The 12,335-nt window shown below is 45.1% G+C and overlaps 1 protein-coding gene across 14 annotated transcripts in view; it reads left to right on the top strand.

Moving 5' to 3' along the window:
- The window catches only part of SARNP (SAP domain containing ribonucleoprotein), a 62,887-nt gene that overhangs the window by 25,848 nt on the left and 24,704 nt on the right, over positions 1-12,335 (top strand). For 12 of the 14 annotated variants that reach the window (XM_089308466.1, XM_051832845.3, XM_089308467.1 and 9 more), the window contains 2 exons: positions 4,539-4,564; positions 9,257-9,325. In XM_089308466.1, coding sequence (XP_089164592.1) covers positions 4,539-4,564; positions 9,257-9,325 — 95 coding nt within the window. Of the gene's footprint in view, positions 1-4,538; positions 4,565-5,162; positions 5,960-9,256; positions 9,326-12,335 lie in introns of those variants that run through there. The other 2 variants (XM_070052360.2, XM_089308465.1) reach the window with 1 other exon arrangement.

Below are 12,335 nucleotides of genomic sequence, written 5' to 3'. Positions count from 1 at the left end.
ACCTTCTGTGCCACATGCCAGCCTCCCAGATGTGGTGTTGTAACCACTAGGCTAAATACCTGTCCCTATTTTAGTGTCTTAAAAGCTTAAAATTATTTGGCCAGCGCCGCGGCTCACTAGGCTAATCCTCCGTCTTGCGGCGCCGGCACACCGGGTTCTAGTCCCGGTCGGGGTGCCGGATTCTGTCCCGGTTGCCCCTCTTCCAGGCCAGCTCTCTGCTGTGGCCAGGGAGTACAGTGGAGGATGGCCCAAGTGCTTGGGCCCTGCACCCCACGGGAGACCAGGAGAAGCACCTGGCTCCTGGCTTCGGATCAGCGCGGTGCACCAGCCGCAGCGGCCATTGGAGGGTGAACCAACGGCAAAGGAAGACCTTTCTCTCTCTCTCTCTCTCACTGTCCACTCTGCCTGTCAAAAAAATAAAAAAAAAAAAAAAATTATTCTATGCCTATCCAGTTGTCACTGGCTATTATAAAAGGAAATGAAAGAGAAAAGAGTACCTTTGTCTTAATAGTTTTCCTCCTAAGTACCTTCAAGTAAGTAATATTGGATGTGCTTTAAAGACAGCCATGAGCATTATTATTATTATTATTTTTAATTTGAAAAGTAGAGTCATAGACAGTGAGAGAGAGAGAGACAGAGAGAAAGGTCTTCCTTCCGTTGGTTCACTCCCCAAATGGCCGCCACGGCCGGTGTTGCACTGATCCGAAGCCAGGAGCCAGGTGCTTCTTCCTGGTCTCCCATGTGGGTGTAGGAGCCCAAACACTTGGGTCATCCTCCACTGCCTTCCCGGGCCACAGCAGAGAGCTGGACTGGAAGAGGAGCAGCCGGGACTAGAACCCATAACATTATTTATAGTCATAACTAGAAACAACTAAAAATTCAGTGGAGAATTGACTAAGCAAATATCTGGCATAGTATAATAGAAGATCATACAATGGAGCCTGGCGCCATGGCACAATGGGTTAAGCCTCCACCTGCATTGCTGGCATCCCACATGGGCACTGGTTTGAGTCCCGGCTATTCAACTTCCAATCCAGCTCCTTGTTGATGGCCTGGGAAAGTAGTGGAAGACGGCCCAAGTGCTTAGGCGCCTGCATCTGTGTGGAAGACCCAAAAGAAGCTCCTGGCTCCTGACTTTGGATTGGCCCAGCTCTAGCTGTTTTGGCCATTTCGGGAGTGAAACAGTGGATGGAAGATTCTGTCTCTCCCTCTCTATGCCTCCAACTTTCAAATAAATAAGTAAATAGTACATGTACGGATAAGAAAAAATACTAGAAGTATATATACTAAAATAGCAGTTACAGTCTGGTTGGTAGGATTTTGAGTACTTTTCTGTTTGTTTTTTAACTTTATTTATTTTAGTTTTTAATTGAAAAGCAGAGGAATGGAGAGAGACTGCATCCTCTGGTTGATTCCCTAGATTCCCACAACAGCTGGGCCTGGGTGAGACTGAAGCCAAAGCCAGGAGCCCAAACCTAATCTGTGCCTTCCATGTGGGTGGCAGAGACCCAAGTACTTGAGCCATCACCTGTTGCCTCCCAGGTTTGCACAGTAGGGAACCTGGGATGTGAACACAGACATTCCAGTATGGGATGTGGGCATTTTAACTACCATGCCAAATGCTTGTCCCTTTTTTGTTTTTAAAATTCATGCCGTTGGGTGGTAGGTGTTTGGCTAAGTGGCTGAGTAGCCACTTTATGCCCTCATCCCGTATCAGAGTGCCTGATTTGAGACTTGGCTCCACTTCTAATCCATCCTCCTGCTAATGGACATCCTGAGAGGCCGCAAGTGTTGGCTCAAATACTTGGGTCTCTGCTACCCGCATGGGAGACCTGGACTGGGTTGTGGGTTCCTGGCTTTGATCTATTCCAGTCCCAACTGTTGAGGGCATTTGAAAAATTTGAAATAAATATTTATTAAGTTAGGGTTTAGCCTACTGGCCAATTTATTGTTGCTTTTTTAGTGATAATTTTAGGACAGAACATTGCCTTAAGATGCCATAATTTTAATTCATGATGGTAGTTTGACATATTTGTCCAGCTATTACTTCTCTCTGTCTTTTGTAACAGCTTTACTGAAATGCTATTAGTAGTTCATATGCCATGTACTTCATCCATTGGAAGTATATAATTCACTTTTTTTTTTTTTTTTTACTATATTCTGAGAGTTGTGAACCATCATCTCTGTCTGATTTTAGAAATACTCATCATGGCCAGCACCTTAGCTCACTAGGCTAATCCTCCACCTGTGGCACCGGCACACCGGGTTCTAGTCCCAGTCGGGGTGCCGGATTCTGTCCCGGTTGCCCCTCTTCCAGGCCAGCTCTCTGCTGTGGCCCGGGGGTGCAGTGGAGGATGGCCCAAGTGCTTGGGCCCTGCACCCCATGGGAGACCAAGAGGAGCACCTGGCTCCTGCCTTTGGATCAGTGCGGTGCGCTGGCCGCTGCTGCCATTGGAGGGTGAACCAACGGCAAAGGAAGACCTTTCTCTCTGTCTCTCTCTCTCACTGTCCTTTCTGCCTGTCAAAAAATAAATAAATAAATAAATAAATAAATAAATAAATAAAAGAAATACTCATCACCCCAAAAGGAAAGTCTGTACTCATTAATATTTGTTCCCTGTATTCTCTATTCTCTCCCCTCAACGCTATGCAACTACTTTTTTTTTTTTTTAAGATTTATTTATTTATTTATTCATTTGAGAGGCAGAGTTAAAGAGAGAAAGAGCGCTTCCTTCAGCTGATTCATTCCTCAAATGGCCACAATGGCTGGCACTGGACCAATTCGAAACCAGGAGCTTCTTCCAGGTCTCCCACAAGGGTGTAGGGGCCCAAGCATCTGGGCCATCCTCTGCTGCATTCCTAGGCACATTAACAGGGAGCTGGAATGGAAGTGGAGCAACTGGGGCTTGAATTAGCACCCATTTGGGATGCTGGCAATGCAGATGGAGGCTTAACCTACTACACCACAGCACTGGCCCCACATTTTTTTCTCTATAGAAAATTGCCTTTCAGGGCTGGTGCTGTGGCATAGCAAGTGAAGTCAGCTGCGGTGCTGGCATCCCATATAGGTGCTAATTCAAGTCCCAGCTGCTCCACTTCCATTCCTGCTCCCTGCTAATGTGCCTAGGAATGCAGCAGAGGATGGCCCAGATGCTTGGGCCCCTACACCCATGTGGGAGACCTGGAAGGAGCTCCTGGTTCCTGGCTTGGGACCAGCCCAGCTTCTGGCCATACAGCCATTTGGGGGGTGACCTAGCGGATAGAAGATCTGTCTCTCCCTTTCCCTCTCCCTCTCTGTAACTCTGCCTTTCAAATAAATGAATAAATCTTAAAAAAAAATTTGCCTTCATAGAAATGAAATCATAATAAATAATCATTTGTGCTTGGCTTCTTTAACTTAGGCTGATGCTTTCTTTTTTTTTTTATTTTTTATTTTTATTTTTTTATTTTTGACAGGCAGAGTCGACAGTGAGAGAGAGACAGAGAGAAAGGTCTTCCTTTGCTGTTGGTTCACCCTCCAATGGCCGCTGTGACTGGTGCGCTGCGGCTGGCGCTCCGCACTGATCCAAAGGCAGGAGCCAGGTACTTATCCTGGTCTCCCATGGGGTGCTGCAGGGCCCAAGCACTTGGGCCATCCTCCACTGCACTCCCTGGCCACAGCAGAGAGCTGGCCTGGAAGAGGGGCAACCGGGACAGAATCCGGCACCCCGACCGGGACTAGAACCTGGTGTGCCAGCGCTACAAGGCGGAGGATTAGCCTAGTGAGCCGCGGCGCCGGCCTGGCTGATGTTTTCAAGGTTCATCTATGTTGTAGCATGTGTCACTGCTTCATTATTTTTATTAATATTCCATTTCATGGATGTACCACATTTTATTTATCCAGTCATCGATTGATGGATGTTTGGGTTGTTTTCATTTTTTGTCTAATATGAATAATGCTGTGAATATTTTCTTTACAAGTTTGTATGTGGACATGTGTTTTCATTTCTCTTGAGTATATAAAATTGTTGGGTTATACGGCTCTACTGTTTGACTTTTTTTCCTTTTAAAAAAAAATTGTTAGCTCATGTGTGAGTGCACCCATTCACTGGTTCATTCCCCAGATGCATGCTCCATGGGGGTGGGACTGGGCTGGGCTGGGCCAGGCTGAAGCAAGGAGACAGAAACGCAATTCAGGTTTTCCTTGTGGGTGGTAAGAAACTCATCAGGCCATCACCTTGTCCCCTAGGGAGTGCAGTAGGTGGAAACTGGAGTCAGGATCCTGAGCCTTGCTTCCCCAAGCACGTAGGCATCTTAGTCACTAGGCTGAATACCCAAAGAACTACCAAATTGCTTTTCCAAGTAGCTTTATTGTTTCATGTTCCCACTAATAATGAAGGCAGACTTATTTTCTAACTGTGATTTTTGCCTTTTTCTTCTCATCATAAGATAAAAGCCGTTTGTCATTTGTAGTGTCTTTAGGCTAATTTGATTGAAGACTATTGGTTTCCTTTATGACCTCAAAAAAATATTAAATGAAACTTTCTTTTTTTTCTTAGGTCTGTCATCTGACACCAAGCCTACGGTAAGAAATCTTTTTATCCTTTGATGAGCCAGGTCATAGCTGCATACAGTTAAAGTCAGAGACTCATCCTTTTCCCCACATCAGAAGAAATTCTTAAATCACGAGTTCAGTGACTGTTTTTGGCATAGCGTTACATGTCCTGAATTTTAAAAAAATTGTTTGAGGTACTGAGAGGTCCGAAAGTTACTACATCTTCAAAAGTTAATGGTAGATATTTTTCTTTGTACCACTCTTGTTTTGAAAAGATATATAGATTTTGTTAGCTAGTAGAAAATTCATATAACCCTTCTTATGGTACAGTTTTTAGATCTTGTTTGGTGCTTTAGTTAATGTCTAGTTATTACTAAAAGAGAATTTGGAGATAAATTTATGAATTCTACTTGTAGATATTACTATTTTCTAATACTGCCTATTAAATTTAAAATCAAAGTAAGTAATAGTATAAGAATGGCCTACTGGACCAGTGTGACTAGTTAGCATGTTTAGAAAATAGAAAGAGGAGCTGGCACCGTGGCGCAGTAGGTTAATCCTCTGCCTACAGCGCCGGCATCCCGTATGGGTGCTGGTTCTAGTCCCGGCTGCTCCTCTTCCCATCCAGCTCTCTGCTGTGTCCTGGGAAAGCAGTAGAGGATGGCCCAGGTACTTGGACCCCTGCACCTGTGTGGAGACGCTGAGGAATCTCCTGGCTCCTGGCTTCGGATCGGCGCAGCTCCGGCTGTTGCGGCTGTTTGGGGAGTGAACCAACGGAGGGAAGACCTTTCTCTCTGTCTCTTCCTCTTACTATCTGTAACTCTATCTCTCAAATAAATAAATAGAAAATCTTAAAAAAAAAAGAAAATAGAAATGCTATGGTGAAATTAAAAGGAACTTCAAAAAGTTAATGGAAAATATATGTTTTGAAAAAAATTATGCCTTGGCTGCAAAATGTTTTGCACCAGGCCAGTGCCGAGGCTCACTTGGCTAATCCTCTGCCTGCCGCGCCGGTACCCCGGGTTCTAGTCCCAGTTGGGGCGCCGGATTCTGTCCTGGTTGCTCCTCTTCCAGTCCAGCTCTCTGCTGTGGCCCGGGAAGGCAGTGGAGGATGGCCCGAGTGCTTGGGCCCCTGCACTCCCATGGGAGACCAGGAGGAAGCTCCTAGCTTCAGATCAGCACAGCGCTGGCTGTAACGGCCATTTGGGGAGTGAACCAATGGAAGGAAGACCTTTCTCTCTCTCTCTCTCTCTCTTTCTCTCACTGTCTAACTCTGCCTGTCAAAAAAAAAATGTTTTGCACTATAATAAACAATATTTTAATTGTTTTCTACAAACTTTATGAAGTGTTTTCATACATTCAGCCTTATGAAATCCTGCTTTTGGGGTTATTGTTCAGTATTGCCAATAAAGGTGAAATGTTAAATTATTGTTACTGTTAATGAAGACGTCCTAAACACCATTATGATAACAAGTCTTGTATACTAAAGCTTCCACAAAAATGGAGAGAAGAGGATTGAGTGCTTCAGTGGACTGTTTATTTGACAGATGTTATTATTTGAGCTTTAATCAAATTTTGAGAAAGAACATTTTTCTAAAAACAGAAAGATGCTTTATATTGTATGCAGAAGCATGTACGCAGAAGATGCTGCGAAAGTCTTCCTCAGGAGTTGCACACCTAGCCATAGGATTCTGTGGGTAAATCTTAGAGATTGTGTGTATACATAGCAAAACTGCCCCTCACTCTGTTGGATGGCTTGCTAACAGCCTTGCTTGCCAATCTGATTCTAGCATAGTATCAGTGCTGATTTTTCACCATTTCTTTTAACAACCATCCTTGATTACATTCTTTATAATGTATTACTTGCTCTGATAGTGACAGTAAAAGGTTCTTCCTAAGGATTTTCTTCTTCCATCAGAATAAAGCATTTTAGTTCCTGTATTTTGCTCCCTCACCTAGAGTAAAGCCACCAAAATTGCCAATCCTTGTATCAGAAAACAGCACACCATAACACTCCAAAGACTAGATACAAGCTTCCCATTCATATATGCCTTCAGTGATGACTTACAAAGTCCTTTTTGAGTGCCAAGAGAGTAGGACACTGTCCCCATGCTTATGTGGCCAGCATTGGCCATACCCAGCATAAAGCGGTAGATGAGGGAGTTTGCAGGACTGTGACTGACAAGTGGTTGGTCATGGAGCAGGGAACAGGGAGGTCATCCTAGGCTGGGAGAGCCCAAGGGATAGAACAGGAAACACAAGGTGGCATGTCTGAGGCCCAGGGAAGGAGGGCACTTTAAGCAAGGAGAGCACACGGGAGTGTGCCGATGATCCAGAAGAGAAATGAGAGTAGAGAGAGGCTTCCGAGACAGGCTGTAAAGATGTTTCCAAGAGGGCTGGTGCTGTGGCGTAGCGGATAAAGCCACCACCTGCAGTGCCAGCATCCTATATGGGCACTGGCTTGAATCTGGGCTGTTCCACTTCTGATCCAGCTCTCTGCTATGACATGCGAAAGCAGTGGAAGACAGCCTAAGTGCTTGGGCCCCTGCACCCATGTAGGAGCTCCTGACTTCTGGCTTCAAATCGGCGTAGCTCCAGCCATTGTGGTCATTTGGGGAGTGAGCCAGTGGATGAAAGACCTCTCTGCTTGCCTCTGCCTTTCTGTTAACTCTGCCTTTAAAATAAAATAAATAAATCTTTTTTTAAGAAAAAAGATATTTCTGAGAAAAACGGAAGACCTGGTGGCCCTCCCAGGGAAGCTGGCAGTGGTCAACTGTGATCTAGTAAAACACCTGGGGTCCTGGGACGGGGTGAGGAGATGAGCCAAAAAGTGCTGATGCCACCAGGTGCATACTCTGTCCACCTCCGCACCACTGGTGCACACTTTCCAGGCCTAGATTGCCATAGAGAGCAGATTATTGGCAACTACCACCTCAATTTCAGCCCTGTAGCTTCTTCTGCATCTCACCCTTAGAGCTGCTGAGCACTTGAGAGTTCTCTTTGCTTGATGATAGTGTTAAGAACTGCTTACGTAAGCTGTGTGGTAATTATGATTTTGGACTGTGAATGATGCACTTACTTGGAGGTAATGATTTACACGTTTGCCTTTCCAAGCAGTGTTTGCCCTGCTTTGATTTTACCTCCTTAGGCTCTTGTCACCTTCCATGGATGAAGGAGCAAGGAGCAAGGCTGGATCTTTTTTTTTTTTTTTTTTTTAAGAGCCGGTGCTGTGACTCGCTTGGTTAATCCTCCACCTTGCGGTGCTGGCATCCCATATGGGCGCCAGGTTCTAGTGCCGGTTGCTCCTCTTCCAGTCCAGCTCTCTGCTGTGGTCCAGGAGGGCGGTGGAGGATGGCCCAAGTGCTTGGGCCCGTGCACCTGCATGGGAGACCATGAGGAAGCTGGTCTCAGATCGGCACAGCGCCGGCTGTAACGGCCATTTGGGGAGTGAACCAATGGAAGGAAGACTTTTTTTCTTTGTCTCTCTCTCTCTCTCACACTGTCTGTAACTCTGTCAAATAAAAACAAAAAAGATTTATTTGTTTGAAAGAGTTATATATAGAGAGAGACCTTTTTTTTTTTCTTTTTTCGGATTTTTTTTTTTTTTTTTTTTTTTGACAGGCAGAGTGGACAGTGAGAGAGAGAGAGAAAGGTCTTCCTTTTGCTGTTGGTTCACCCTCCAATGGCCGGCGCGATGCGGCTGGCGCACCGCGCTGATCCGATGGCAGGAGCCAGGTGCTTCTCCTGGTCTCCCATGGGGTGCAGGGCCCAAGCACTTGGGCCATCCTCCACTGCACTCCCTGGCCACAGCAGAGAGCTGGCCTGGAAGAGGGGCTACTGGGACAGAATCTGGTGCCCCAACTGGGACTAGAACCCGGTGTGCCGGTGCGCAAGGCGGAGGATTAGCCTAGTGAGTCACGGCACCGGCCGAGAGAGATCTTCTACCTGCTGCTTCACTCCCCAAATGGCTGCAGTGGCCAGGAATTGAACCAGACCAAAGTCAGGAGCCAAGAGCTTCTTCTAGGTTTTCTATATGGGCAGCAGTAGTCCAAACAGTTGGACCGTCTTCCACTGTTTTTCCAGGCCATTAGCCGGAGCAGGATCAGAAGTGGAGCAGCTGGGACACTAACTGGCTGCCAAATGGGATGCCAGCATTGCAGGCAGTGGCTTTACCTGCTAAGTCACAACACCAGCCCCAGGGCTGAATCATTTGCTGCGTTCTGCAAGAGACTTTTTTTTTTTTTTTAAGATTTTCTTTCTTTATTTGAGAGGTAGAGTTACAGACAGCAAGAGGGAGAGACAGAAAGGTCTTCCTTCCGTTGGTTCACCCCCCAGATGGCCGCAACAGCTGGAGCTGCGCCAGTCTGAAGTCAGGAGCCAGGTGCTTCTTCCTGGTCTCCCGTGCAGGTGCAGGGGCCCAAGCACTTGGGCCTTCCTCTACTCTCTTCCCAGGCCATAGCAGAGAGCTGGATTGGATGAGGGGCAGCTGGGACTAGAACCGGAGCCCATATGGGATGCCAGCACCACAGGCGGAGTATTAACCTGTGCCATGGAGCCGGCCCCTCTACAAGAGACTTTTTAATAATCCGTGATGTTGATTTGGTGGTGCTTAGGTTCCTAATTTGGCACATGGAGTACTTTTAGCATTGGACCATGGTTATTACCTCTCTATTTTCTGTTTTGATTTTTTATACTATGCTTTTTTTTCCTCCCTTTGTGTAGGTTAATCTGGATAAGCTAAAGGAAAGAGCTCAAAGATTTGGTTTGAATGTCTCTTCAATCTCCAGAAAGGTAAGGTAGGTGGGATGGAAGTGCTATTTTTGAAGCAACAGAATGGCTGGAGAGGGCAGCATGGGTTGAAAATGACTCCTAAAAATGTAGCTTACTGCTCAGCACTTCATTTCACATAATCCTGAGTATCACCTTCTGTCACTGACTATTGGTTTTATTATAGGAATTGTTTCACAAATTGTTTTTCCCTAGAATGTTTGTAAGCTTTCACTCAAGCTGTTAGAATGGTCTACTTTTCTCTCAGTTAAAATATCAAATGCAGTGATGTTAAGACTTAACAACATCGGCTTTAACTTCTGATCCAGACATAATTGAAACTAAATGTTCAGAAGATAATCCTGTCTTTAGGTCAAAAGTACCTAGAAACAAAATTTGGAGGTTCTGTGGAACAAAAATAAGAAAGGTATTTGATTTTCCTGCCCCTCTGCTAACTAAAACAGTTTAGTTGATTAAGCAAGATAATGTTGATGCTATGCTTTGTAGAGTAATCTGTTCTCTGAGGCATAATTGCCTTTGGAGTTTTGCTAGGCCTGTTAAGAATTTTCCTGTAAGGGGCTTAAGGGGCTGGGGCTGGGGTGCAGTAGGTTAATCCTCCGCCTGCGGAGCCGGCATCCCGTATAGGCGCAGGTTCTAGTCCCAGTTGTTCCTCTTCCAACCCAGCTCTCTGCTGTGGCCTGGGAAAGCAGTAGAAGATAGCCCAAGTGCTTGGGCCCCAGTACCTGCATGGGATACCAGGAAGAAGCACCTGGCTCCTGGCTTCAGATCAGTGCAGCTCCGACGGTTGTGGCCATTTGGGGAGTGAACCAATGGAAGGAAGACTTTTCTCTCTGTCTCTCACTCTCACTGTCTGTAACTCTATCTCTCAAATAAATAAATAAATAATCTTAAAAAAAAAAAAAAAAGGTTTTTCCTGTTTGCCTAGAGAATGGGAGTGTTTCTTGGTTGTTGAATAGGTAGCAGGGTATTTCAAACCAGAAAAACCATCATTTAAAATATTATTTCTGGTGCTGGCTCTGTGGTGTAGTAGGCTGAGCCTCCACCTGCAGCACTGGCATCCCGTATGGGCATCAGTTTGAGTCCTGGCTGCTCCTCTTCTGTTCCAGCTCTCTGCTTATGGCCTGGGAAGGCAGTGGAAGATGGCCAAGTGCTTGGGTCCCTGCACCCTGTGTGGGAGACCTGGAAGAAGCTCCTTTCTTCTCAAGCCCAGTACTGCCGTTGTGGCCATATGGGAAGCGAAGCAGGGGATGGAACACCTCTCTCTGTCCCTCTCTCTCTAACTCTGCTTCTCAAATAAATACATAAAAAGAAATACTATTTCCACCATTAGTGTGAAAATATTTAGCTCCCTAGAAAGTCATTGGAAGGAACTGTCCTGACACTGTTTTTTGTTTTGTTTTTAAGATTTATTTTATTTATTTGAGAGGAAGAGACAGAGGTCTTCCATTTGCTGGTTCACTCCCTAAGTGGCCATAACAGCCGGAGCTGGGCCAGAGCTGAAACCAGGAACCAGCAGCTTCCTCTGGTTCTCCCACACAGATGCAGGGGCCCAAGCACTTGGGCCATCTTCCGCTGCTTTCACAGGCCAATAGCAGGGAGCTGGGTTGGAAATGGAGCAGCCAGGACTCAACTGGCACGCGTATGGGATGCCAGTGCCACAGGCAGAGGCTTAACCTACTGTGCTGCTGTGCCAGCCACTGTTTTTTTTTTTGGTTTCTAAAGAAGATTTATTTATATACTTGAAAGGCACAGTGACAGAGGGAGAGAGAGTGAGAAAGATGCCCTGCATCTGCTGGTTCATTCCCCAAATGCTCACAATAGCTAGGCCTGGGCTGGACCAGAGCCAGGATTAAGGAACTCCATTTAGGTCTCCCACATGGTTGGCAGGAACCCAAGGACTTAGGCCATCATCTGCTGCCTCCCAGGCAATTATCAGGGAGTAAAAGCAGAGTAGCCCGGACTTGAGCTGCCACGCCAGTGTGAGATGTGGGTGTTGCAGGTGATTGCTTAACTGGCTGCATCACACCTGCCCCCTGATTGTGTTTTTTGCTTAGGAAAAAAACAAAACAAAACAAAAAAAACACTAAGCACTAAAATCACTTGTGCCACTGTGGACTGCATCCTTCTCTTTAATTTACATTTTTTATGTTTACCAGAAATACAACATCAAGTCCATGTGCCTGGCATTGTGCTAAGACTACATAAGTGCTTACTGAGATTGTTACTGTTTATGTGAAATAAGAAAAAAATTAGGAATTGAGAGGTAGGCAGAGCATGTGCCATGGTATGCAGCTTAATTGGCAAGAACTGTTTTAAAACGTGTTATAAAGCAAAAGTCATTCTGTTGTGCTTGATGCTTGATGGCAAGGTGGGTAGGGTGCTATCTATTTCTGCTCCTACTTTCACCAATCTCATTTTGTTTATGAGGATATCTGAGAACCCCAGAAGTGGCTTCACCCCATCTTCCAGGGAATTAATTGAGTGTGTGTGTGTGTGTGTGTGTCTCCAGAATTAAAAAAAATAATTGAACATGTATTTCTTGCCACTTAGCTTATATGGACACATATAGGGAATTTGCCCATCACACTATTCTGTCTACCCAGAAATTTTTATAGTGTTTCATGACTTTCTCCTCCCTTCCCTAGGATCTTTTGCTGTGTTTGACTTTTCAGTTTTAACCCACAGGAGTCTGAGTAAAGAGATATATTTATTAAACAATTAACTTTGTGACTTTAAGCAGTTATCTAAAGTTTGGAGTAATATCTAATACCCTGTTGGTGAAGAGCAAATAACTGTATATTTCAAATGCCTACTATAGTGACACTTTGACCTTCAGTAAATATTAACTTTCCTCCTTTTTTTTTTTTAACCTATTTTTGTCAGTAAATTTGCTTTATGGCCTTAATTGAGTCAAGTTATTTCTGTGTTGTGGCTGGTCATTGATAAGATTTCAGTTCCCAGGTTTTTTTTAAATTTTTTTTTTAAAGATTTTATTTATTTGAGAGGTAGAGTT

Source organism: Oryctolagus cuniculus, chromosome 11 (assembly GCF_051225735.1).
Source record: "Oryctolagus cuniculus isolate XC-2025 breed Fujian yellow rabbit chromosome 11, ASM5122573v1, whole genome shotgun sequence".
NCBI lineage: Eukaryota > Metazoa > Chordata > Mammalia > Lagomorpha > Leporidae > Oryctolagus > Oryctolagus cuniculus.
Note: the sequence above shows the minus strand (reverse complement) of the source record. Positions and strands in the feature narration are given on the sequence as shown.